We start from the raw sequence: 27,468 nt of genomic DNA on the forward strand, positions 1-27,468 counted from the left end.
TTTGAAAACTGGTTCTTGGAATTTAGTAAGTCATAGTGTATCTAAACAGTCAACTAGTCAGGATGTGTTACAGTAGATAATAAAGAATGTGTAATGGTGATAATTTTTATTCATTATTCATAGAATTGCCAAATTTGAATATACTGGAAAGAGAGGAGGTGGTGGATGGGGAAGAAGTGACTACATCTGAGGATTGGAAGGAGGGGAGGAGAGTAGTAGAACTTGGAGTGTTAGCTGAGGGCTTGCGGGGATGTTGTAAATGTGGCTTACCATTACAACTTTCACACACTATTTCTGTGTTGACATATGGTTTAGCTTCTTTGTTAAAGGTATGAACTCACCAATTTTTGCACAGTTTGTATAAAAACAACCTTGAAAGGTTTTTCCTTGAATTTTACTCCATATAAAACAGGCAGTATTCCATATATCCATATTTTTTGTTTTGAAAGATGTTACATTTTTTTCTTTGAAATAATTTGAAGTAATGCATATTTAAATTCTTTTTTCCCAAGCATTTGATTTCATTAATGGTGAATGAATTTAGAACAGTGACCTGTAATTAGGAATTCATTGATTTTACATAAACATTTCAGTTCTGTTGCAGCAATACAAAGTGTAATCATATTAACCATGTAAAAACAGGGAAAAAACATGGAAGAGTGTGGGATGTAAATACAAAGCTATCAGCAGGTAAGAAGTTTAACCTACACATCCCCTACATCAGTTACATGTATATTTATTATTGTCAAGTCACAAGAGCCTGATTGAGTTTTACCTGTCTATTCCAATATAAGCAAGTTTGTTGTCCCCCTCAACAGCAACTTGGACGCACCTTGAGAAATTGTTGCTGTCGTGGGGGACAATAAACTTGCTTTTGTCCTCATAGCCAGTAAATAGGTATATGTATCTATAAATTGATATAATCAGTGGCAGACTTAATGGGGGGCACACCCGGCACGAACCCCTCCTGAAATTGTCAAAGTTAGCATAAAACATAGTTTTGTCAAGGAAATGTTTCTGATGTCTAATCGGTAGACCTCATTTTTACCCTACAAAACCTCTAGAATCCAAGAGCTTCTTTGTAGATCAATTCCAGTTTTGTTGCCATTACCCCTAGGGGTTTAGTTTGTTAAAAGTATGGGTTCTATTTTTAATTTCTGGTAATAAAGAGAGAAAATAAATGAGACTAAGGTGAGTGTTGTATTTCACAAGCTTCTTGTTTAAAGTGATTAGATTGATTTCTTTTTTACATTTATGAATTTGTATTTACAGCAATTGTACATGTTGGTATTGGTGCAACGCAAGTCAACAGTCTCCTTTCTGAGCTGAATATACCACCTGTAAGCCATGCCATGCTGGACAAAAGACAGAAAGAGATAGGCAGAGCTGTTGAAGACATTGCTGCAGAGTCTATGTCTGATGCTTTGCAGAAGGAACTGGAAATGATGAATGAGTGTGTAAACAATATAAATTCAGTTTAAATCTCACTATTTAGCTCAAATGAGCCAAAGGCGCAATAGAGCTTTTCTGATCAGATCAATGGGTGTCCAGCATACATGTGTAGTGGTCATATGGTATAACCTGTGTTGGTTAAGTCACAATTACTAACATGTATGTCACAAACATAACAACCCATTTAATTTTACATATAAGATACATGTATGTACTAATTGCATGCATTTTTGAAGGAAAAATTGTCTTATTAAGTTATTTTCTTTACTTATTGATGGAGAATTAAATTATAAGGAATTAACTTCATAGTTATCCAAGTTATAATAGTGTAACCTGCTTTGAAATGAAAGCCTCGCTGTATAGAAAGCCAAAACTGGCACAACCCAGGATATACAGTATAACTTGGGTAGCTATTAAATTCATTCCTAGAATGAATTAAAAAAGGAAAAATTAAAAAATTTTAATTAGATTGGACAGAGACAGTGACTTCCTAGAGTATTGTGGCCCAAGCCCCAAGAGCCTTGTGTTTTAGTTTTGATCCCCAAATGAAAATCATAGGGAATACCTAATAATAATTGATAGTGATCAAGTTAATAGAATCTGATATACTGATAAATATAAGGTTTAATCATGTACAGTATAATTTGTATTGATAAATATGCAGAATGTTATGCACATTAGGGGGTGTTCTAAAGAAGACAGGTTCACAGTTAATAACTGATGTCTGTTATTTATCTATTTTTCAGAGAGATGAACGAAAATGGACTAGTTGTTGCTGTAGATGCTGGATGGCAAAAACGGGGTAGCGGAAAGACATATGATAGTTTATCAGGTAAAAATACTGTAAAAGCACAAATATTCGGGGGGAAAATTCAACAAAATTAAATCCCACACGAAATTTTATATGACTATATATTGAATAGGGCTTTAAAAAAAATATGTTTGTTTCCTGTAACATTAAAAAAAAATTAAGGGTCGGTAGGTCTGGATTCTTTTTTTTCTTATGAATTGTCAAACATCCCTGGATTCAATATACCAGGTGTCATATCTACAGTAGACACCCAACATGGCATCCAAAATGGCTACCTAGCGGCAGAAAACGATCTTCAGAAAGTTGTAGGGGGAAATTGTTGTTATAATAATGATTACTCTTTATAACTAATTAAACTTAGATGTAAACTAAGTTGACATATTTTATGTCTCAAGTTAAGCTACAAGCTAATTTTCTTTTTTTAATAAATAGAATCAGCTGATTGATCAAACAAAGTTTTGCCATTTGTCAATAAAAAAATTCACCCGGGGGGTAATTTGAATGGGTCGGTCGGGTTACAGGAAACAAACATATTTTTTTTAGACCTAGGGTTAGTTTTAAAACAACGACGAGATTATATTTGATGTCAAAAAAAGTTTATGCCCACGAAAATTTATGCTTCTACAGTAGACAAATTTTAGGAAAATAAAAAAAAAAATATTGTTGATTAGTGTGATTACTTCCCGCTTGTGCCCAACATAAACTATGCATTAAGTTTGCTTAGGACTTGATTCCATTAAATATGTATGCAAACAGATGCAATAAATTTAGAAAGACACATATCTCAAAGTTCAACTGTCCATATAAATTGTAAAATATTCTTCTAAAGAACAGCCATGAATAGTTATGTTGCTCATGCAGGTAAAGCATATTCAGTTTTGTTCAAAATATGGACCCAAGGTGGGATAATGGAGCCAAAAAAGGATATAATGTTTACAGGGGAATATATATAGGAGAAAAATCATTAAGACTCATAATGAGTCAAATCAAAATATTAAAATATTAGGTGATTTTACACAGTTAGCGTATTTGCTAATCGCTCTATGGCACGTAACCAATTTTTAACGACACTTATTAGAAACATCATTTACCAAAGCATTGTCAATACTTAGAACACTTAACTTCAAAGAAGTAGGAATTTGGTCCCTATTGCATCCTGCAAACACGTTTTCAAGCAACTGTTTACTTTTTTAAAGTTGAACGATTTCCATTATTTATACAGCACCCCTCATGAAAAATAAATATTTGACCTAATTATGCTATAGTGCACTGGACGCACGGGTTCATTGCTGACTAAGGGGGTTAAAGGTTATTACCAAATGCATACATGTAACATCAGTGATCGAGTTTGATTTTCCTTGCCAAAGTATTAAGACATACATTTTATTAAGTTAAGAAATGCATGAAAAATGCTTTAATAAAAACAACGAATACATCTATAAGTTATACAGTTTTTCTAATTTGTAATTTTTCAGGTCATTGTTCCATGGTTGGTCCTCTCTCTGACAAAGTATTGTCATACTCTCTGAGGTCTAAGAATTGCAGAGTATGCAGTGTAGCTGAATCAACCAACAAGAATCCAGCAGCCCATGAGTGCTCAAAGAATTGGGAGGGTAGTTCAAAGGCCATGGAGGCAGATATGGTTATTGAGATGGTCCAAGATCTACAGAAAAGTAAAGGAATAACCATTGATGGAATCATTGGAGATGAGGACTCTACCACTATTGCAAGACTGAAAGCTAATGTCAATGCTGATATTAAGAAGTTGTCTGATAAAAATCATCTAAAGAAACTGTTTACAAACTCTTTGTTTACCTTGAAGAAAAAACATTCAACTCTAACTTTGTCTGTGATAAAGTACATTCAGAAATGCTTCAGTTACTCCATAGCACAGGGAAAAGGAAATGCTTCTCAAATCAAAGAAGACCTTTCATCAATTCCATTACACATATTTGGAGATCACCAACACTGCTCCTCAAGGTGGTGCAACTTCATTAACAACCCTAACCTGAAGTACAAGTCACTTCCACATGGAAAACCCCTGAAAGATAGGTTCCTTCAGGATGATCTGAAAGAAGTCTTCAGTTCATATGCAAGTCATTCTGATCGTCTTTCATGCTTAGGAAGCACACAGTCGAATGAGAGTTTTCACAGAATGGTGTCTGCAAAAGCCCCAAAGACCCATCATTACAGCTCTTCTTCAAGCCTCAGATATAGAGTTGCTGCATGTGTAGCCCAGAAAAATGTTGGACACAAATATCTTGTAAAGGTTTGTAAATTTTTATTTTTTCATGCTTATTGTGTCATATCTGAGTTGAACCACTCAAGTTATCTCTTACATTTGAAAATTCTGCAAATTTTAATCAAAAGCAAATTGTATTGTATATGTATGTACATTGTAGTTGTACATAATAGATTCTTTTATCCTTATTAAAGGTTAACAAGAAATTGGGCCTCTCTCCTGGCTACTATACTCGACGACAGTGCATTCTGAGGGATTTACAAAGAAAGCGACAGAAGGCCATTTCAGTGACACAAAAATTTAAAAGGAGAAGGAGAGAATTGAAAGCCAGGAAGTACGTACTAGTATAATTTGATTGTCATTTGTCAGGTGTAAAAAACCTTTTGACAACCTCAAAAATGAAAATAAACCAAGAACAAGTGAATAATGATAAGTATGAATTTAAGTGGGAATTAATATCTTGCATGTTAGTAAGATTTGTTTTCTGAATCACCAAAGATTTACGGTATGCTTGTATAAATAGCATGGTTTGATAAATATTTTTTTCAAAGAAGGGAGGGCATATTGCTTTGCTGCAATCTTAAAATAAAAATTTTACCTACCTACATACCCAGTTTTTTAGCTCACCTTAGCGGAAAGCTCAAGTGAGCTTTACTGATAAAAATGTATCTGTTGTCATTAACTTTTCACATTTTCATCTTCCTCTCAAGAACAACTAGGCCAATTTCAACCAAACTTGCTACAAAGTTAGTATCCACTGGGCCAGGTAAGATGAAACTCATATGGAATCATCTTCAGGTAGTGTAGATTCAAGTTTGTTCAAATCTTGACCCTGGGGGATAGGGTGGGACCACATAGCCAATCAAAGTTTTACACAGGAATATATAGAGAATTTGAAATCTTTAAAAATCTTCTTCTCAAGGACTGCAAAGCCATGATAAGTGATATTGATATGAAGTCATCCTCAGGTAGTGTAGATTCTAGATTGTTTAAATCATGACTCCCAGGGATAGGGCGGGGCCACAATTGCATTTTACAGTACAATATATTTTTAAAAAAATTCTCAAGAATAGCAAAGCTATGATTGGTGATATTAATATGGAAGCATCCTCAGGTAAAGTAGAATTATTTTTTTTTTCAAATCATACATGGTGGATCAAAGTTTTACATAGGAAAATAAAGGGAAAAATCCCCCCCCCCCCCGAAAAAAAGAGAAGCTATGTTTAGTCATATGGAAATGAAAATTGAAGATTTAAATTTGTTTAAATCCTGATCCTTTGTGGTAGGGAGGGAAACGGTGGGGAATCAAATTCAAATTATTACTAAGTAATATATACGAACAAAATGTTAAAAAAGTTATATGCTGTATTGATATGGAGGCATTCTTAAGTAGTGATAAAATTTAAGCCCCCCCCCCTTCAGTAAATTACATGTACCATAACTTTTCTATTCTGGTCTAATTTGTGCTCTTTCCTTGCCGATGTGCTCAGGATTTTCATTTATTTACAACTCCTAATTCATAAGCTATACATTAGGTGATTGTTTATCTTGCTAGGCCTTTAGTAAGACCTCAGTTTAGAATCATTTGTTTTACAGTATACATCTTCTTTACAGAATTCAAAGTATTTCTACAAAAGAAACAAGGGAAGGCATCAGTTATTTAACAGGATGTGATCTCCAGCAGGCCTCTGACATCGTTGAAATTCCAGCTCCAAAAACAATTCCAAAGTATGATCATCTCCCTTCAAGTCAGCTGTTAAATGCTGAAGAGATCTATTTTGATTTGGAAACTACTGGACTCGGTAAGAACCTAGATTTAAATGTTAAGTCAATGCTGATGGTTATGGCCCTCTTCCGGTATTTTTTTGTATGCATTTTGAAATAATAATACTAGAGTTATCATAGAAAACAAATAGAAATGGAGACTCTTGCATAATTCCAGTATTGGTACAAGTAGTTGAGCATGTTTTATATCTTTCAAAACTTTACCCTTCCTTCTGAGGACACTGATTAAAAAGAAATTGCATATTCTGAAAGAATTCAAGCATCTTTGAAGGAGTTAAGTTTTGGGGAAGAGGGTTACTATTATTATAATGTTTCAAAATTTTTTAAATCATGCATACTGTAAACGGATTACATTTGGCTGTGTATTCTAATAGCGGATTTGGCGAAACGCTGCAACCGCTAAATCAAGTACAACGCTAAATGTCTTGCACATATACACATAAAGAAGAAAATGAAGAAATGCACTAAATCAAATCTACGCTTACTTATTCAAAAGTCAATTTCTTCCAAATATCATACATGCTAAATATAATACATTTACAATATATCAATTTTTGTATGTATTTTTTTTTAATGCTTTTAATTTTAAAAACTTGAATTTACTTAAGGAATGAATTAAATAGCAACCCAAATTATACTGTATTACCTGGGTTGGGGCAGTTTACGCTTTCTAAACCTCAGAGCGGTTTATAAAAAAGCGTAAACTGCTCCAACCCAGGTTGTAGCAGTATAATTTGGGTTGCCATTTAATTCACTCCTTATGATTTAATTTTCAATCATCAAGAATATAAAACAAGACAGATTTTCTCTTTATAATGCCTTCAAATAGTTCATATTTTAAACGTAACGTCAAGCGGATTGATACAATTTGATGTAAGTCATTGTGACGTAAGCAAACCAGATTATACAATTTAGATTAATTTTTTATCCAATCAAATGATGCGTTACAATCAAAATTAAATTATTTGTTTTTTTTATTTTTAGAAAGGGATTCTCATATTGTGCAGTTGTCTGCAGTTAGAAATGATGAGGTTTTCAACAAATACATCATTCCAGAAAAACCAATGTCCTCAAAAGCTACAGAAATTACTGGAATAAAAGTAGTCAACAATAAAATGTACCACAATGATGAGGAAGTTGAGACAGTCAGCATTAAGGATGCACTGATCCAGTTTATCGACTTCATAAAGAAATCGGAGTCAGATGCTGTTCTAGTTGGACACAACTCCAAAGTGTTTGACCTTCCTGTGCTGTTCAACATTTTGAGTAAATTAAACATTTTGGAGGCATTCTCATCTGCAGTCATTGGTTTCATTGATACCTTACCTCTTTTCAAAATTTCGCATCCAAACCTTTCATCATACTCACAGTTACACCTCTTCGAAGAAATTCTACAAGACAAATACAGTGCGCATGACTCATTACAGGATGTCTTAGCCTTGAAGAGATTGTTGGACCATACAGGACCTTCCCCTGAAGTCAAACTTGCTGCATCTTTCACTTCAAACTCTGCCTTTGCCATATTCCATCACAAGAACACAACAAAAAGTCTAATGAGCACACTAAAGCCTTTATTGGACCAAAAGGTGATTTCGAATGGAATGGGAAATAAGATTGCCAGCAGTGGACTCTCCTTATCACACTTACAACTGGCTTATCGCAGAAATGGTAGGGAGGGAGTACAGGATGTGCTGACAGAGATAACAGATAACAGTGTGCGTGTGACAAAATCTAGAAAAATCATTGATTCTGTTGCAGATTTTCTCAGATCTGAGCAGTAACGCAGTTGTATGATGTTCTTTGTATGTAACTATATTATTGTTTGTTTGTTTGTTTGTTTGTTTGTTTGTTTGATTTCTGTGAGCCAGTGCTCACTAGTAATACCCTCAATCTGATGTGAATATGGACAGACAGGAATAAACAAAGTTAATTGACAATGGAATTCGTACAAAAATGAATCCAACCATATTACATGTCTAAAAAATTTCAAGCATCTGTGATGAGTAGTTGTGGAGAAAACTGTGACAAAAATTTATTATTTGTGGTACAGACAGATGCACAGATAAACAGGAAGTTGACATCAGATTCGTCTAAAACCAATTCCAACTGTGACGAGTAGTTGTGGAGCAAACTGTGACAAAAATTTATTATTTGTGGTACAGACAGATGCACAGATAAACAGGAAGTTGACATCAGATTCGTCTAAAACCAATTCCAACTGTGATGAGTAGTTGTGGAGAAAACTGTGACAAAAATTTATTATTTGTGGTACAGACAGATGCACAGATAATCAGGAAGTTGACATCAGATTCGTCTAAAACCAATTCCAAATGTGATGAGTAGTTTTGGAGAAAACTGTGACAAAAATTTACTATTTGTGGTACAGACAGATGCAAAGATAATCAGGAAGTTGACATCAGATTCGTCTAAAACGAATTCCAACATACGGCATGTCTAAAGAAAGATTGTGCTAAAACTTAAAGCATCTGTGATGAGCAATTGAGCATGATGAGTGATTGCTGAGAAAAATTGGACAAAAATTTGTTACTGACAGAAAGACACACAAGTGTAGAAAGAAAAACAGTATAAACCCTGTGCTTCAGAGCCGGGGTATAATTATGCCATGTACTATTGTTTTTTTCAATGTTTATTGTTATAGGTAGTTTGTAGTTGAACAGAACATTTTCTTTCCATTCAAAATAAATCCTTATTTAGAAATTGACAAAAATTTATTTTCATTACCCATATTTTGAGCATACCTGAAAAATTAAAAGGTGTTCTTTGATATTTATTGAAGAAGACTATGTGCATATTAAATTGAAACATGCACAAATGAATATGAATGGACATTCTGTAAATGTTTAATATTGTGTATGACCTATACTTGGCAGTAATCTATTTTCAACAATCGGGCTAGGTTTGATTTCTAGCAAAATTTTTGTTGTGTACTTATAAATACGCAGGTCATAAAGTTAGCGATGTTCTTGATATAGCAACAGCAGTTTTCTGTCAAAGGCACAAAAAATCTAATGTTTACAGTATATAAAAATGTTGTATGTTACTTGTAAAGGTAACAATTTGATAGATCTCTATCACAAGAAACATGGATCTGAATAAACTTCAATAAAGTTAAATAGTTGATCATTTTTCATCTTGAATAAAGAACATTTTGTTTGATACAATGAAATCAAGAGAAATTTACATTGCATGACGCAAATTAAACTAGCTGTTATTGGTACAACTAGTAGTTCAAAACATTCATTTAGTCTTTTTTTTTATTCCCTTCATTTTCAATAACTGGAAATTTGCTGTGAAACGTTTATAGTGAAATGATTACTATGTGGTGGTTTTTAGCTCACCTGACACGGAAGCCCGAGTGAGCTTTTCTGATCAAAGATTGTCTGGCAATCGGTCTTTTGTCTGGGGTGTGTAAAGTTTGATATATTTTATTTCTTTGAAAGACCAACTGGCCCAATTTCAATTAAGGGGATTTAACTTTGTTCATAGGAAGTGTCTCGCCCTTTTGAAGTGGGGGGTAATTAAGAATTTTGGTGGCATTATTCAAAAATCTTCTGAAGAACCACTGAAGAAAAGATGACATTTACGTGAAATTAAACTAGCTGTTATTGGTACAACTAGTAGTTCAAAACATTCATTTAGTCTTTTTTTTTATTCCCTTCATTTTCAATAACTGGAATTTTGCTGTGAAACGTTTATAGTGAAATGATTACTATGTGGTGGTTTTTAGCTCACCTGACACGGAAGCCCGAGTGAGCTTTTCTGATCAAAGATTGTCTGGCAATCGGTCTTTTGTCTGGGGTGTGTAAAGTTTGATATATTTTATTTCTTTGAAAGACCAACTGGCCCAATTTCAATTAAGGGGATTTAACTTTGTTCATAGGAAGTGTCTCGCCCTTTTGAAGTGGGGGGTAATTAAGAATTTTGGTGGCATTATTCAAAAATCTTCTGAAGAACCACTGAAGGAAAGATGACATTTACGTGAAATTTAGCTTCATTGCATACCCTATATTCAATACTTCTTGGGGGAAGGATGGGCCACAAGTGGAGCAAAGTATGCATAGAAAAATATTTGAAATGTCTGTAAAATTCTCTCAACTCAGAACAGGCAAAGCCATGATTAGTCAAACTATTAAAGAATTATCCTCAGGTAATGTGAGTGGGCATGAAAATAGATATTACCCCCCCCCCCCACCATCCCCTCTTTCCCCTAAGTCTTAAATAGTCCCCCCAAAAAATGAAATGTCCCTTTTCTTTTAAAGAAAAAGATTGAGTTTCAATACACTTATTCATTTAGGCAAATAGAAAATCCCCCAAAATCATGGAAGAGGCAAACAGAATCAATCCGAATTTCCTCTGGTCAAAATTTGAGAAAAATGGGTCAGAGGAAATTCATGTTAAAATATCTTTAAAAGTAACTCATATTGATATACAATTTTTTACACCATTTTTAAGCACTTTATCTTAGTAACAAATGTATAGAAAAAAAAATACTTTTTAATTATTTCTAATTTATTTTTCAAGCTCATTTTATAAGCCCTGTGAAAGGAAAAAAGGCATTTTTTAGTATGAGGGTGTGTCCTTTTTGATAAGAATTAAATTTTATCTTCTATCAATTATCATTTTTATTTTATCAATATTTATATTCCCTATGACTACTTTTAAAAGATAGCAAAAGGTTGGAATGATTTGAAAACATTTCATTGTTTAAAATAAATATTAAATATGTTGAACACAAATTTGGTCTTTTTCTTTACTAAAATGAGAGAATTACCTCCCTTTGTCAGGAACACCTATAGCTTGAAAATTAAATCATATTCATATGCATTTTTCTGGCTTAAAATAATTTATTATGTTTATTCTTACAATAAAAAAATAAAAAAATAATTTTCAATTATTTTTAATGTCAGAAGCCAAACACCTTAATTATCACATTGTTTATTTTTGATTACAGATTTTGAAAGTGAAGAACGGTCAAAAAATTGAATTTGTGATGTATTTTGAACATTTTCGTCAAAACACTGAAACCAATATTTCAATATAAAAGGGCAATGTTTGTGCCCTTTATTTTTTGGAGTTAAAATATTTGAGGAAAATATTTTTAAAAAAACTTTGAAAAATTTATTCATAGAATAGACGAAATTTTAGCTCAAATACGTTAAACTACATTAATTAAATGCTCCGTATAGTTGACGTATGGCTATTGACAAAACGTTTTTTGTTTCAATCTTTAAAAGCTATTAGCTATTTGTTTAAATTCTAGAAATATAATTGATAAAAAATGCCATATATTGATTCCTTAAAATGGAAATAAGGGTGTCCTTGTTTAAAGTGTTAAATTTGAAAGAAGCTGAAGATCACATACTTCCATACACAGCTATGTGAGCTTTCTCACTTGCTCCCCATCCTACTGAGTTTCGTGCTATGCAATCATAGTGGGAATCGTGTTCGTTATAAAAATCAACTCTGTTTATAATCAGAATAGGACTGGATAGATGAAAGGTACTTCCTCTATATCTGGAATCTGTAATGTTAATATCCATTTCATTTCTCCTCCATTTTACCTCCGTTGTTGGTGGAAATCCAGAAATATTTTGAACAGAGGCGTTTATTGTAACACTTGAAAGAAAAGGTATATCCAGACGTAATGGTTTGAGATCTATTTTGGGAGTGCCTGTGTTTAAAAAAAAAATTAAAATGACATTAAATTAATTTATAAAATATTAATAGACATTATTCTATTTCAGAAAATCTTATCCTATTTTTAACAAATTTCAGAATATGTAAGTTTTTTTTGCTAAAAGTATACTATTAACTTTAAAAAAATATACCAAGACGGTAAATTTTATGAGGAAATACAAAATAACAAAAAATCAGAAAATCACATAGACTGATTTTAACCACTTTGCTTTTCCCAATAAAATTCATATGGCTTGGTATATTTGTCAAAAGTTTACATTACACGTCGTTTAGCACCTAATATTAATTAACATATTTTAAAAATTTGTTTTCATCTGTTAGCCTTTACTTAGTTTGTTTTGTCTGTAATTGTAGTTTGATTGAAAGATTACTAATATTCCCAATGTCTATTTCACTTTTCGAAGTCTAAGGAGAAAAACCATTCTAAGAAGCATCCAGTTTTTTAAACCATTGACATGATATTAAATCTCCTCCAAAGAAAAAAATGTTTGTATCATCTGTCCTAAAAAATACCAGAGGTGGAATCATGTGCCATGGAGGAGTGCCTATCCCCTGCTGACCGGTAATACCCGCCGTGTTCTCCTTGTCATGATCATAAAAATTCGTCGTCAATTCTGTTAGAATACTTAAAATTTCAAAATCCTAAGTAAGTAAGTGCAATAGGTTAAACAATAAATGTACCCACGCAGTGTTTCTATCTGTTCAATATATGGAGCAGACGCTTTCTGGAAACTTTCAGGGTACCAGCAGATCGAAATCAAACTGACGTTGTAGTTTGTTCCAGGCTCTAATTTATATGACCAGGAAATCCCATTGGAAGATGATGAATCAGTTCTTCCATTCACAGAAATGCTGTATCTGTTGACATGAGCCCCATGGTTTGGAGGGATCCATTTTAGGTATAAATGGTCTGGGTGTAGATTGCTTGCATTCTTTAAAATATGGCCTGGAGGCAAAGGATCTAACAAGAAAATCTCACAGATACTAATTTCGGAATTCCTTTCTTCTGTTATAAAATGAGTTGCGTCGAGCGAAAAGGGACCTTCGTGACAAAATTTTCGAAAATCGCTTTTACACCGATTCAGAAAGAGCCAGTTTTTCTGAATATTTTGATACCAAATTTTTAATTGTATACCTTCTCAATTCTAATTAAAACTCAAAATGAAAGCAAAACAATTTAAAAAAAATAATGCTATAAAACGTTGAATAACGTCACATAACGTTATTGATATTTGGAACGTTAAAACTAAAAATCACTTTTGTATTACACTGTAGTTATAAATTATTTTTTCTACATGTATTTAAGTTTTTCAATACCCCCCCCCCCCAAAAAAAATGGGCAGCTATATCATCGTATACATTGTAAAATAGCGATAAGGCTGTTGAAAAAAAAACCGACAATATTTTCTCTATGTATTTGTTGGTCAATATTGAAATAATGAAGTAAGTTTTACATTTTCAAAGAATATATTCAACGACATCATTTCATCTTTTTTCTACAGCACGAATATAAGCATGCTTTAATCTCTGAAAAAATTGTATTCACAGGAAGAAACAAGACCTTTCAGTTAAAACTGAAAGATGTCTTTCAGTGACTTTTCAGTGGCCATTCAGCCACTGAATGGCACATACATTTCAGTGATCTTTCAGTTGCCTTTCAGTCACATTTCAGATACCTTTCAGTCACCATTCAGCGGACACATTTCCGTCAACTTTCAGTGGCCTTTCAATCAAATTTCAGTGACCTTTCCATCAACTTTCAGTGACCTTTCCGTCGTCTTTCAGTTATCTTTCGGTGACCTTTCAGTGTCGTCTTTCAGTGACCATTCCGTCGACTTTCAGTGACCTTTCTGTTGTCTTTCAGTGACCTTTCCGCCACCTTTCAGTGATATTTAAGTCTCAATTTAGCAATTTTTTCACTAGCGTATTATTTAATAATCAGATATTTTTCCTTAACAAGGAAGCAATATTTTGAATAAAGATTTATTATTCAATTTTAATTGTGCTTTTTTTTTACTTATCGTGATCAAAAATTCGGGTACCTTAAAATATGTCTAAAGTAATTATTATTTTTAATTACAAGAAGAAATAAATCGTTTATACATGCATCTTGTAGAAAAAAAATTATATAGGAGATCTTAGCTTTTTAAATGACATTGCTTTAATAAAATAATTCTACTAAGTTTCTAGATAGAGAATTTACAACGATCTTAAATCTTTGACACAGGAACAGGTGCCCGTCTCTAATAATTGTCATTATGCTGATAGAAAGAGTGTAATTGTCATCATGCTGATAGAAAGTGTGTAATTAATTAGTCTGTCCCCAAAATAAAATATGTGAGACCTATTCAAAATGATTAATATTTAATTTTCTAGTTACATTTAGAAAACAAAACTTCTTCAAGTGATAAAAAATGATGATCCGATTACCGATTCAAAATTTAAATAAATGCATAACATTCTATAGTGCATATACGTGTATTTTTTCATGAAAATATATAGTTTTGATTGATGAGACAGAATTTATATTATTTAAACCATTTCTGGAAGATTGCATGTATTACTGATCAATTTCGTTTTTTAATTGTCATTGTCAAAACTGCAGGATATTTAGTTTTTGAAAGACATTATTTTAAATTCATTTTTAATTACAAGAATAAATAAATCGTTTATATATGCCTCTTGTAGAAAAAAAAATATATAGGAGATTTTAGCTTTCTAAATGACATTGCTTTAATAAAATAATTCTACTAAGTTTCTAGATAGAGAATTTACAACGATCTTAAATCTTTGACACAGGAACAGGTGCCCGTCTCTGATAATAATTATTGTCATCATCCCGATCGGAGATGTGTAATTAATTAATCTGTCCCCAAAATCCACTCAACTAACATAGAATATACAAAAGATATACAAGATATATACACATCGCAGCTCCTCGATACAACAGGTGAACTGGTTGTTCCATCGATTTCTATAAGCTAATTGATTTTAAATCCTCTACTCTAAACAAGAAGTTGTAGCGTAATTGATAAGGTTGTGGACAGGTAAGCAGGAGACCAGGGTTCGACTCTTCACATTGGAGAAATTTTTATTTCTTGTATTAATATTTTTCCTATTTTTTTTTATTCGGAATTAGATACATTTAATGCTATTATACCAGGAAAAAGTGAAATACATTTTTTAGGTAAAAAAATAAGCCGATTATTCAATAAAAAGATTCAACTGAATGATCACGGAAAGGTCACTGAAATGTATGTGCCATTCAGTCGACTGAATGGTAACTGAATGATCACGGAAAGGTCACGGGAAAGGGTCTTTTCAGTGACCTTTCAGTGACCATTCAGTGGCTATTCAGCCACCATTCAGTCGACTGAATGGTGGATTTTCATCCTGTGATTTGAAAGGATCCTTCATAAGGGGATAGACCGCTGACCATGTTTACAAAACCAAACAAGTTCCTACTCTGAAGTTATCTCGTAATTAAGGCATTCGTAACAACACGGATATTTTCCAAGGGAGAAATAACTTATGTACACAGAAATGACCGAGTATTTACGATTGCTTGCAAGGGACTAAAATGAAAAATTGTGTTCATGTACCTGTAGTAAAGGATAAATCCCGGTTTAAGTATTGTTTTTTTTTTCCTTTCGCCATAATCACCAAGCTTACCTCTACAAAAACAAACCCCTACCCAGTACTTACATGTACATGTATTTTTTGAAAAGGACATAGTTGTACTTTCCGGAACAATTGTTTTTAGGGGGTAGTGGTGCAGCTTTCAGACATTGTTATATTTTTTTACTTATCAATTACATGTTTATCACACTTCTTTCAAAATCGATGTCCTTTTATTTCATTTCAATTGAAAATTATAATAAAATGTGGAAAATTCCCCAATTCAAATTAAATTAAACGTTTTTGTTTAACCCCCCCTCTAACTATGATACTTGCCTATATAAGAGTGATTTAAGATGCTAAAATCAAATAAAATATACCGGTACAAATTGTATCAATAACCATGACTAAACTATACTGGGGAAACGGGAGGGGGTAGGCCTTCTTCAAAATTCAAAAATGAGCCCGGCACATATACTTGCCATGGAACAAAGATACGTTACTTCGCTTGCAATTGTTTAAATTTTGTTAAATATAAATATCGTATGTTAGACAATTTTGTTTCTCATGTTAAAAATATTAAGGAATTAAATTTGTTCAGCACAATAATATACCGATGAAAATATCCAAGTTATGTAGATATCTAGGCTTAATGCAAAACAATTAGTCGGACAACAATAAAAGTCAGACATTAAATTCATACTTTCAGAGTATACTAAAATCGTTAATACATGTATATAATCAACACATGTAAATAAGCTTTTCTTCTGTGCCACCCATTCACGTTTTAGCTAATAGCTACGTTGATTCATGCAATATTTAATTGACCAAGTCAACAGTACCAGATGATATTCTAACTGTTCAATCGAAACATTTGATACATAGTATCAAAATCATTCATGTTTTTTCCTACTATATGTATTGACAAAATACAATTGAAACTATGCTAAACCTAATGTCAGTAACTTGATTCGATTACTTAATCTCTGATAACAAACTTTGGGCATTGAGTCGCCAATTCTCGGGCCTTTCTGACTAACGGAGAAACAACCTGGAATGTGTAATATGTAACCCCCACCCCCACACCAAAAAATATTTATATATATATATATAATAATTTAAAAAAACATTGATTTCAATGCAGGAGACCACTTATCTATACATAGAGTCAGGAGCTCAGCCGGAAAGGTCAAAGCCGCGAAATCTTGTCTTCACGTACACAGATTACTGAGGTAAAAACGTACATGGATTTGTTCATAGACATTTTTCACTTCTTATGAATAAGGCCATTTATGAACTATCAAAAATTAAATTAGTTAAAAAACTAATTTGGAAAAATTACTAGTAAATCTATAAATTGACGACATTAAACATTTTTTTTTCGGACAGTTATAGGCGTGTCTTTTTTTAACATAAGTATTACGCAAATAAATTTTTGTTTTGCTTAATCGTATGATTTTTTTATCGACAAACGCACCGGCGCGACGTCACTTCTTTGAAGCTCTATTGTGACGTAATTACGTTTACGTCACGTACAAAAGTCCCCTTTCGCTTGACGCAACTCAAATAGTATCAATGAAAACACATTAAATTGACTTAAGCATGAATTGAAGAGCTAAAAAAAAACCATACAAAACCTACCAACAACAAAAGGTATCGTGTTTGTTACAGCAAAAATTTCCGTAGGATCGCTTAGTAGAACGTTAGAGGCGATTCGCAAATAATACAGATAACCAGGCAGAAACTTAGAAGAAAAGGTGCAGTTAGTGTTATTCCCAACAGCTTCGGTCATGTTGAGAGTCAGCTCACTTTCTGTCAGTTCTGCAGTATAGGACTGGATTAGGTGGGAGTCTACAGTAGGAGGATTCCACCAGGTCGTGATTGTAGTTGTAGTAATCTCTGATCTTCTATATATTGCTCTTAAATTGTTTCCTATATAAAATACATGTTTTCAAACACTCTAGATCTAAATGATTTTGAGAGTTTATATAATGCTTTGAGCAAGTTTGAAACTTTTAGACAATTTCGTATACTTTTATTGTGTTTTCCTAAATATTTTCTTAGAGAATTGACTAAATTAGTAGCATGAGAAGGATATATGGAGAAAACCAACAGTATTTAGTCTCAAAGTCCATAACACAATACAAAATAAGAGCATAGCAAACACGGACCTCCGACACGTCAGAGGTGGGATCAGGTGCCATGGAATGGTGAGCATCCATTGTCGACCGGTCACACCCGCCGTGTGCTCCTTGCCATGATCAGGAAATAACGAAAAAAAGTCTGATTCAATTCAGTGTTTAAAATAATGGACTAACAAATGGTATGAAAAACGTCAATCAGCATTTGACTCAATGATAAATTGTATTTGCTGACAAGGTCATTGTATCGACCATAGAACTTACGAAATGATGACTTTAAACGAGACTGCTGATATTCTTGTTTCATCAACTTGCTTGTCAATAATTTACCTCGTATTGGAAATTGTTCATACGTAGAGCATGCTCATGCGTATCAATTGAGATACATAAATTCCGTATGCAGGTGATGAAGGTATATTGCTGCATTAGTAAGGGAAGTTGACGATAGGAAAGTAAAACTCATCACGTATATCATAGAGCTTGGTTGTAAGAAAAGCATTAATGTCTTTTTCAAGTAAAATATCCCAGCATATATTATGTCTGTGAAATACTCACTTGAAAAACATGTGCGATTTCTGTGGTAAAAAGCACTCCTGCACATACATGAATTGTACGCTGAAGAGCAAAACAATTCCTTACTTCGATTGCATTCCTTTGTCATATTGCATTGATCAAAAAACGTCAGTACTGTAAAAATTAGAAACAAATTACCACACAATCAGTCGTGATTAACGATTAAACAACTTGCATTCTTAATGATTATGTACTGGCACACTTACTTCCTTTAACTTCTAGATTGACTATATTACTATAACAAAATCCTTCCGCAATTTGAACTTGAAGTTGATAGTCTACGTCGTCGTGGAAATTTACATCATTGATCGAAAGTTTGGGATACGGATAAGATGTACTACCAAGGTATTTAATCCTGGTTATATCAACGATTTCGGTGACATCGGAGTTTATTTTAAGCCACTTGGACTGCAGAGCCCGATCAGAGTATGACTCTACAATGCCTGTAAAAGAGGCGGAAGAACCGAAATATTCCGAGATAAATCCAGGAGTGACAATGATTAGGGGGCATCCTGTAATGAAAAAAACAAGAAAGTAAGGCATTGAATTTCAATAAAGAAATAAGACTTGTGAATAAAAAATTATCTTTTATCAAATAAACATGTCTTTACCACTTATACCAATCCTTTTTAACATTATTATTATTATTATTATTATTATTATTATTATTATTACCTCATTTATTCAAAATAACATTTGATTTAATATTTAAGTATATGTACTTGTTACGATTCCAATATAAGAAATAATCCTCTTGTGGACTGTTGTGGCAGTCAAACCCCGAGTCAAAAAAAAATACTAGGAATGTCAGTGAATAATCAAGTACTCGACTATTATTCGATAATACAGACTATCGACTATTTTTCTTTGTCGTTTATTTTTAGAAAAAATGCTATTTTATAGTAATTTAAATTCAATGTTTGGGACAGATGATACAAACAACTGTTTTCTTTGGAGGATATAATCCTCCATAGAATCAATAGAACTGGACTGTGAACCCTGGACATCAGGAGTGTCAGAACAAATCGAAACAACTAAGGTTTCTCTATCACCTCTAACTGCCACACAAGCATGTGGTTGAGTTTTATCAAAATCATTTTTTCTCTTAAGTTTAAAGCATTCACTGATCAGATGACCTTTTTTCTTACAATAACTACAAGTAGGAAGCGACCCTATTCCAGACGATCCTTCAACACGTCCTGGACCGGACTTAAAACCACCTTGGGATGGAGACTGGGAACTTGTGGAAGACTGAGACCCTGAACCACTCTTTTTATATGTGTCTGAATTGGTAGAATTACTGCTAGTCTGAGATCTTGATACAAAATTCTTTTTATGAGACAGAGCATAAGTATCAGATATGATTGCTGCCTCTTCAAGAGTTTTCACATTCTTATCTTCTAAATGTGTTTTCAAATCTTGAGGAACACATTCCTTAAACTCTTCTACCAGGATGACTTGGCGCAAATTAGCAAAAGTTTTATCAAGTTTCTTAGATCTAAACCAGTGATCGAATAAATCTTCTTTCTCTCGTGAAAATTCAACAAATGTTTGATTTTCAAACTTCTTATACTTTCTGAATTTTTGTCTATATGCTTCAGGTACTAATTCATATGCTTTTAATATTGCTGCTTTGACCTTCTCATAGTCTGAACTTTCAGCTACCCCTAGTGCATAGTATACCTCAGCTGCTTTGCCAACCAGTACACTTTGTAACATTGTTGACCAAACATGTTGTGGCCATTTAAGATTCTCTGCGACTTTTTCGAATTGGGGAAAATATTTGTCTACAGATTTTTCTTGAAATTTCGGAACTAACCTAATATTTTTTGCTGCATCAAATTCATTCTTGACAAATGACGGTTCTGGTTGGTGCTGTAATCTTAATTTCTCTAACTCAAAGTTCATTTCACGCTCTTTTTCTCGCTCTTCTCTTTCTGCTGCTAATTTGTCAAATTCAAATTTCCGTTCACGCTCTCGTTCTTCTCTTTCACTTTCTAATTTTTCTCGTTCAAATCGCAATTTCTCTAACTCTACCTGATACTGAAACTCTGACATTTTATAAGATTCTAGCTCTGATTTAACTGTATATTCTGGAAGATCGTATTTTCCAAAGATGTTTTCTTCAACTAATTTGTTTGCAACCTTTATTCTAATGTCTTGCTTTTTCTGAGAAGACTTAACATCTAACCCTAGATGCAAACCTAACGCAATCAAGTCATCCTTTTTAACGTATCAAAAACCTGAACACTTGGTGAATTAAGAAAGTCTGTGACCGAAAACACCATGTTGATATCTGCTGGCTTATAATTTAATTTAACAATTTAATGAACAAAATTATGACAATAAACTGCAAAAGGTCAAAAATTCTTTATCCCGGACGAGCCCCCAATTCTGTTATGGGTCAGAATAACCCTAAATACCAGCAAAGATCAATAACACAATTTAAACTTAACAATAATTTATTTACAGTATTATATAATAAGTATATGAAACATAAAGTACAAACTTAGCAAGAATCTAAAAATACATACATCAGAGTGTCCGTTGCTGCACACAATGTCCCAGTGAAAATATATATCCCAGTTATATCTCAATAGTGCTTATACGACAAAGTATCTCTATGCATCGAATTGACAGGGTATTTATACAGTAATATAAATCTAGAATATTCTAGAAATTGTTAAAACATGATATTACTGGAACAATCTGGACATACACAAAATTCAAGAATGTTCTAGATAGAATGACCGAACATGTTGACCACTCTGGAATGTTCAAGAAACTAAATGTTACTAATAATATACAAGATGAAACAATACAAATACAACACACCTCACAACATTATTTTAGTCAAAACTTCTGTGTACAAATCAATGTACATAACAATACCAAATGAAGCAGCCTATATGTCATTCCTGAATACGATAACTCAATTGCAAAAATCAACACTTAGTTGGTCATTTTTACACTTGAGTAATCTGTCCTAAAAACACAATATCATTTAAGTCAATCATTAATAATTAAACATTTTTAATGATTTAATTAAAGGTATGCATAAGTTATAATTTTTTTTGGGGATTATTTCATGTACCTATAAAACTTTCTATGGAATGTTTTACCATATGTGCAACTTGAAATATTATTAAAAAGGCACATATGGTGTCAAAACAATGATTATGAAATTTACAGTAAAGTTAAAAAATGAAAATTTCTCTTGATTATATTTATATGAATTCCCAAATCAACACTTGTACAAAAATCCTATATCAATATTGTGAATAATATAAGCCAACGAGTATTTTTTTTAAATAAATGAAGTGCAGGAAAAAAAAATTGCTAATTTATTTTTAAAAATCAGAAGAAATCTTAAATTTCTTTCTATCGTCATTCCTCGTATACAATGACCTTGTCAGCAAACACAATTTATCATTGCGTCAAATGCTGACTGACGTTTTTTCATACCAATTGTTAGTCCATTATTTATACATTGAATTGACGACAGATTTTTCTGTTGTTTCACGATCATGACAATGAGCACACGGCGGGTTTGACCGGTCAGCAGGGGATGCTCACTCCTTCATGGCACTTGATCCCACCTCTGATGTTTCGGAGGTCCGTGTTTGCTCTGCTCTTGTTTTGTATTGTTTTATGGACTTTGAGATTGAATACTGTTCGTTATCTCCATATCCTTCCATTGTGTTTACGTATTAGGTATGATTGACAATCCATTAAACTTGTTTTTTCTTACTTATATTTTACTTTAATTATCCAGCATGAATCTAGACACTTGTATATACGTATACATGTACTGTACCAATAAGCGGCTATGTTTTTACGAGATAGTGGACAAAAAGAAAGATACTATGGACTAAACATTCGCTGGATGAGAGTTATTTCTCGCCCATCATGATATACAATACTGTACATATGTGTAAGTCATGGCCGTTGTGGTATTATGACTCATTTGTGAGAGGCACATGTATTAGAGACTGCAGTTGTAGTGCCCAATCCCATTAAAATCTTAATCTTAATAATATTTTAGAGTTTAACATTGTTTAAGGCTTCAGCATGGTGATACATGGACTATTTATATGCAGACACACTTTTCTTCTCTTGTGAAGCAGATTTGATTAAAATCTTCAATATGAAATATTTATGCTTACATTGGTCACCAGTTCTAATTGTGGTACATCGATGGCATTTTATTTATATCAGTCAGTAATTTTTTTTTCTTATATTTCCCATAGAAGTCAACACAATTTATGCTTTAACATTGTGTAAAGTCTGAAACTGCATTTGAACTATTTGGATGTTTTATCAGAAAAATAAATCAACCTTACAAAAAAGTGATAAACTCAGGTTTTCTATTGTCGAATTCTCTTATCTATGTAGCAATATAATTTTTATTTTCTGTATATGGTGCATATATATATATATATATATATATATATATATATATATATATATATATATATATATATATATATATATATATATATATACTATCTGATTTCAAATCCAGTATGTTGTCTGCATGCAAACAATAACTAAGCGGTGCATTTGATGTAATAAGGATATCAAGAATCTCGTATAATGTCAACTGTCACATATTCTATGGTAAACACAACAACGCGCTTAAAACTACATTTTCTATGAAGTAGAATGTTGTCTGAACATGTAATCTCATTAATTGACACTAAATTGTTTGTTAAATACTCTGTTACCCAATCCTGGCCGTCAAAGGACTTGAGGCGTGTGTTACTGGACGACAGGGTTGCTTCCTCCTTCATATTCCAACTGTCTTGTTTGCTCTACTTTATACTTGTATTGTTTTGATTTTTAAGCTCAATATAATGGTCGCTCCCTAACAAAAAATTATTATTGTAAATCAAAGTATCAAAGTGATCTCTATAGTAAATCAAATTATCAAAGTGATCTCTATAGTAAATCAAAGTATCAAAGTGATTAGTAAATCAAAGAATCAAAGTGATATCTATAGTACATCAAAGTATCAAAGTGATCACCCTAGTAAATCGAAGTATCAAAGTGATCAATATGGAAAATAAAAATATCAAAATGATCATTATAGTAAATCAAAGTATCAAAGTGATCACTATAGTTAATCAAATATCAAAATGATCACTTCAGTAGATCAAAGTATCAAAGTGATAACTATAGTTATTCAAAGTATCAAAGTGATCACTCTAGCAAATCAAAGTATCAAAGTGATCACTCTAGTTAATCAAAGTATCAAAGTGATCACTCTAGTTATTCAAAGTATCAAAGTGATCACTCTAGTAAATCAAAGTATCAAAGTGATCACTATGGAAAATCAAAGTATCAAAGTGATCACCATAATATATATCAAAGTATCAAAATGATCACTATAGTTAATCAAAGTATCAAAATGAACACTTTAGTAAATTAAAGTTTTCAAAGTGATCACTATAATGTCATAGTTATCACTATAGTAAATAAAAGTATTAAAATGATCACCATAGAAAATTAAAGTATCAAAGTGATCACTCTAGTAAATCAAATTTTTCTAAGTGATCATTATAATGTCATAGTTATCACTATAGTAAATAAAAGTTTTTTAAGTTATCATTGTAGTAAATCAAAGTTTTACTATGATAAATCAACGTTTACATAGTGATCACTAAGACAAATTTTAGCTTTCATTGTTATATCACTCTAAAACATCAAAGTGACACAGTTAACATTGTAATAAATCAAAGTGCCAAAGTTATCTATAAAGTAAATCAAAGATTTCATAGTGTCAAAGTTACTATAGTTAACTACACGTATAGTAAACTATAGTTGACTAAGTATTTCTTGTTAGGACTGTCCATAAATATCGATCTACCTACAACAATATGTAAGGAATTACTATAATTTTTGGCCAAATTATTCGAGTATAACCTGGTTTGGGTCAGTTAGTGCTTCATAATCTGCGAAGCGCGCAGTTTGAATGAAGAAAAATTATTCATGTTTCAACCTCCCTTATTTAAGCTGCAATATACCTTCATCACCTGCATACAGGGTTTACATCTCTCAGTTGATTCGATTTTCAAAAGTAAGCTCTACATGTATATATGAACAATTTGAAATAAGAGTTAAGTTATTGACAAACAGAATGCTGAAAAAAGAATATCAGCAGTCTCGAGCTCGTTTAAAGTCATCATTTCGTAAGTTCTATGGTCGATACAATGACTTTGTAGGCAATGCAATTTATCATTGAGTCAAATGCTGGCTGACGTTTTTCATATATAATACTATAATTGTTTGGCCATTTTATACACACTGAATTGTCGACGGATTTTTCCTGAGATTTTACGATCATACTAAGGAGCACATATGGCGGGTTTGACTGGTCGGCAGGGGATGCTCACTCCTCAAAGGCACCTGATCCCACTTCTGATGTTTTGGAGGTCTGTGTTTGTTCTGCTCCTATTTTGTATTAGTTTTATAGACTTTTAACTTGAATAGTATTCGTTATCTCCATATGATGAATTCAGTATAAGCTCTGCAATTAGGACAATAAGATCTTACAGATACTCTTATTTTACTGTTACGTATCTACAAGAATTTTTTAAAGAAATATCTAGTGGTTTGATGAAGTATGAACCTAACAGGTGTTTAAATAGTCATAAATACTTTTTTATTAAAAAAACAAGACTCTCCAAAAAACAAAATTCCTTGCTACAACCTAAGATCTTATTTTTCCTTGTAGTTCCACCTAATAGCTTATATCATATATTCTCTTAATTTCGGGGTTTTTTAACACATGAAGAGTGTGCATAAAAATTAGAGAGTACTTTTCTTAACCGAAACTATTAACGAAACTAGGAACTAGTAATTTAGCATTTAGTCATAAACCACTTCAACTTTTATTTGAAGGTCAAGAGGTATACGTGGGAGGGCATACTATAACTGACCATTGATCACATCAAGCTTTGAACGGATATGAAGAGTAATGTGTAGAAAAAGTTGTTCATGGACAGACGAATGAGTGTACCCTCTTTATGCTAATCATGGGCTACTTGACTTATAGACAATATTAAGTTCAAAATAAAGTTTTATCATGACAGTATCCTAAAAAAATTATATACCATCGAAAATGATTTAATTTTAAAAGTGTACTTGCAAGTAAATGGTACTTAATCTTTTCTTAATTCTCGATAGACATATACAATATATTGTCTTGTAGTGTATCTACTGACAATAAAAGAAATTAAGGAGTGAGAAATTGGAAAGTAAAAAAAAGTATAGAACCTTAATTTTTCTAGAAATGTTAATTTTTATGGTACAAGAAAGGACAAAAAGAAAAATAAAATTGAATATAACGAATAGCGATCTATCTAAAAACTTCCAAACAGAACAAATCTTCACACAGGGCAATTAAATAACGTTCCATGGGATGATGGAATCTGGTGCTCAGGTAAAAAAAAAAAGCATCTTCTGTTGACCAGTTCTTACTCGCTGTGAGAGCTAGACGGAATATTTCAGAGTCGAATTTAGTGAAGAAAAAGGCTCATTAAGGGTATGAAATATTTTATCAAGATACGACCCAACGATTGGAAATATCGACAACATCATGATGATCATTAATTTTACGAAAAGCTAAGGTTGATGAAGTACTTGTATTCTTAACTTTTTTTCATTTATTTATATAGATACAGTATCATACAATACATTGTATACAAAGAGTATTTTTTACAGCAGACATAGTTTAAATATTGAAAAACTCAAAATTGTAAAAATCTTATGAGACGCAAACATCTGTGATTATTCTGTACATAATAAGCTATTGTAAATTATATAAAATATATCATTGTTTTATGTGTTAAATTTCAGTACCAAAATGAAAAACAGTGAATTCAAACAATGACAGAAAAATAAATCAAAGCAAATTACAGACTGACATTTTTCGCATATTTCCTTTAATATTTGGTATAATACCATGTATATTTGTATTTATGACCCTTGTTGCAGTGGAAATTTGTATTTAAAAAAATTGGAGTCCATCAAATCCCACTGCTACTTGTACCGAGTGCCAGGTCACCCTCCAGTATGGGTCCTTCATTTACATGTGTGAGGAAAAAAATTACAATGTATCTCAGATCTAAAAAAAAAAAAAAGAAAAGAAGAAGAAGAAGAAAAGAAATTTGCATTTTGTTTTTGCATGTATGTTTTAATCATTCATAAAGAAATATAAAAGAGGATTATGAAAAAAATATTCATTATAACAAGAAGTGCTTATCAACATCCTATCGTATTATATCAGGCTTAATACATGTACATGCATATGATAATTTGGCATTTGGTCTAAGAGTTAGTTTCTAAAAAGTTAATTGTTCGTTTAAAAAGTTTTAGTGAAGAACTTTATTCGGTAATAACCAATATTTGCCTCCCAAATCAAACTTTGATGGAGATATATTCAATTAAGTTCTTAAACAGGGGAGTATATGCTTACTTCAAAGCACTGAATATTTTCATAAGTAATGACGCCATATGTACGTAATGACGTCACAAACATGACGTAAATTTCAGTTTTTTATGAATTTTCCAGAAAAATGTACATATTTCGTCGATATTTTGAGTAAAAGTCACCGAGCGCATGTGTGTTCAGGATCAATATTTTGATATAATATGTAGAATGATAATATCAATGAAATTTGTCAATATTATTCCTGAACAAACTTGCGCTCTATAAATTTTAAAGCTGAAATTGTTGAAATTTTGTCCATTTTGTCCTCTTTCTGGAAAAAGATATAAAATCGGACTAGTTTGTGACGTCATAAAAACAAAAATTGTGAATACACTGCTTTGACACTATAATATTTTCTGTTAATTTATATTTCTCATACAATTTATTGAATTCAGCACATTTCAGAAAGTTTTCAAAATTTGACTTTTGTGGGGGCAAATATATGCAATATACCGCATATAGTTCTTATCTTTTTAATTATCTCCCTTTTGTTGGTAGTTAATTGGAGGGTCGTATAATTGTAAAGACAAATTGGATTTGATTTCATATTTTAAGGCAGCGTTTATACTTAAATAATTTACTTTTACATTTTCAAATTTAACTTTGTTTCTCGTTTTCCATATAACCCACTTAT

General features: G+C 32.2%; 3 protein-coding genes across 4 annotated transcripts in view; 2 read left to right on the plus strand and 1 right to left on the minus strand.

Moving 5' to 3' along the window:
* Positions 1–12,731, minus strand: part of LOC134267581 (uncharacterized) — a 41,464-nt gene extending 28,733 nt beyond the window's left edge. For both annotated transcript variants that reach the window (XM_062749786.1, XM_062749787.1), the window contains exons 1-2: positions 12,694–12,731; positions 11,674–11,982 (exon numbers count right to left, since the gene is read on the minus strand). In XM_062749786.1, the coding sequence (XP_062605770.1) occupies positions 11,674–11,851 (178 nt within the window). In that variant the 5' untranslated portion in view covers positions 11,852–11,982; positions 12,694–12,731. The remainder of the gene's footprint in view (positions 1–11,673; positions 11,983–12,693) is intronic.
* On the plus strand, positions 528–2,399 carry LOC134267576 (uncharacterized). The gene is made up of 4 exons (XM_062749780.1): positions 528–555; positions 643–690; positions 1,273–1,453; positions 2,199–2,399. The coding sequence occupies exons 1-4, from the start codon at positions 528–530 to the stop codon at positions 2,335–2,337; spliced, it is 396 nt and encodes a 131-aa protein (XP_062605764.1). The 3' UTR covers positions 2,338–2,399.
* Positions 3,762–4,855, plus strand: LOC134267577 (uncharacterized). Its single transcript, XM_062749781.1, has 2 exons — positions 3,762–4,532; positions 4,700–4,855. Exons 1-2 carry the CDS (start codon positions 3,891–3,893, stop codon positions 4,853–4,855), a joined length of 798 nt encoding a protein of 265 aa, XP_062605765.1. The 5' UTR covers positions 3,762–3,890.
* Positions 12,732–27,468: the final 14,737 nt, after the last annotated feature.

The sequence above is a fragment of the Saccostrea cucullata genome, unplaced genomic scaffold, assembly GCF_032062105.1.
Source record: "Saccostrea cucullata isolate Sc308-1 unplaced genomic scaffold, CSIRO_AGI_Scuc_v1 ctg879, whole genome shotgun sequence".
Classification (NCBI taxonomy): Eukaryota; Metazoa; Mollusca; class Bivalvia; order Ostreida; family Ostreidae; genus Saccostrea; species Saccostrea cuccullata.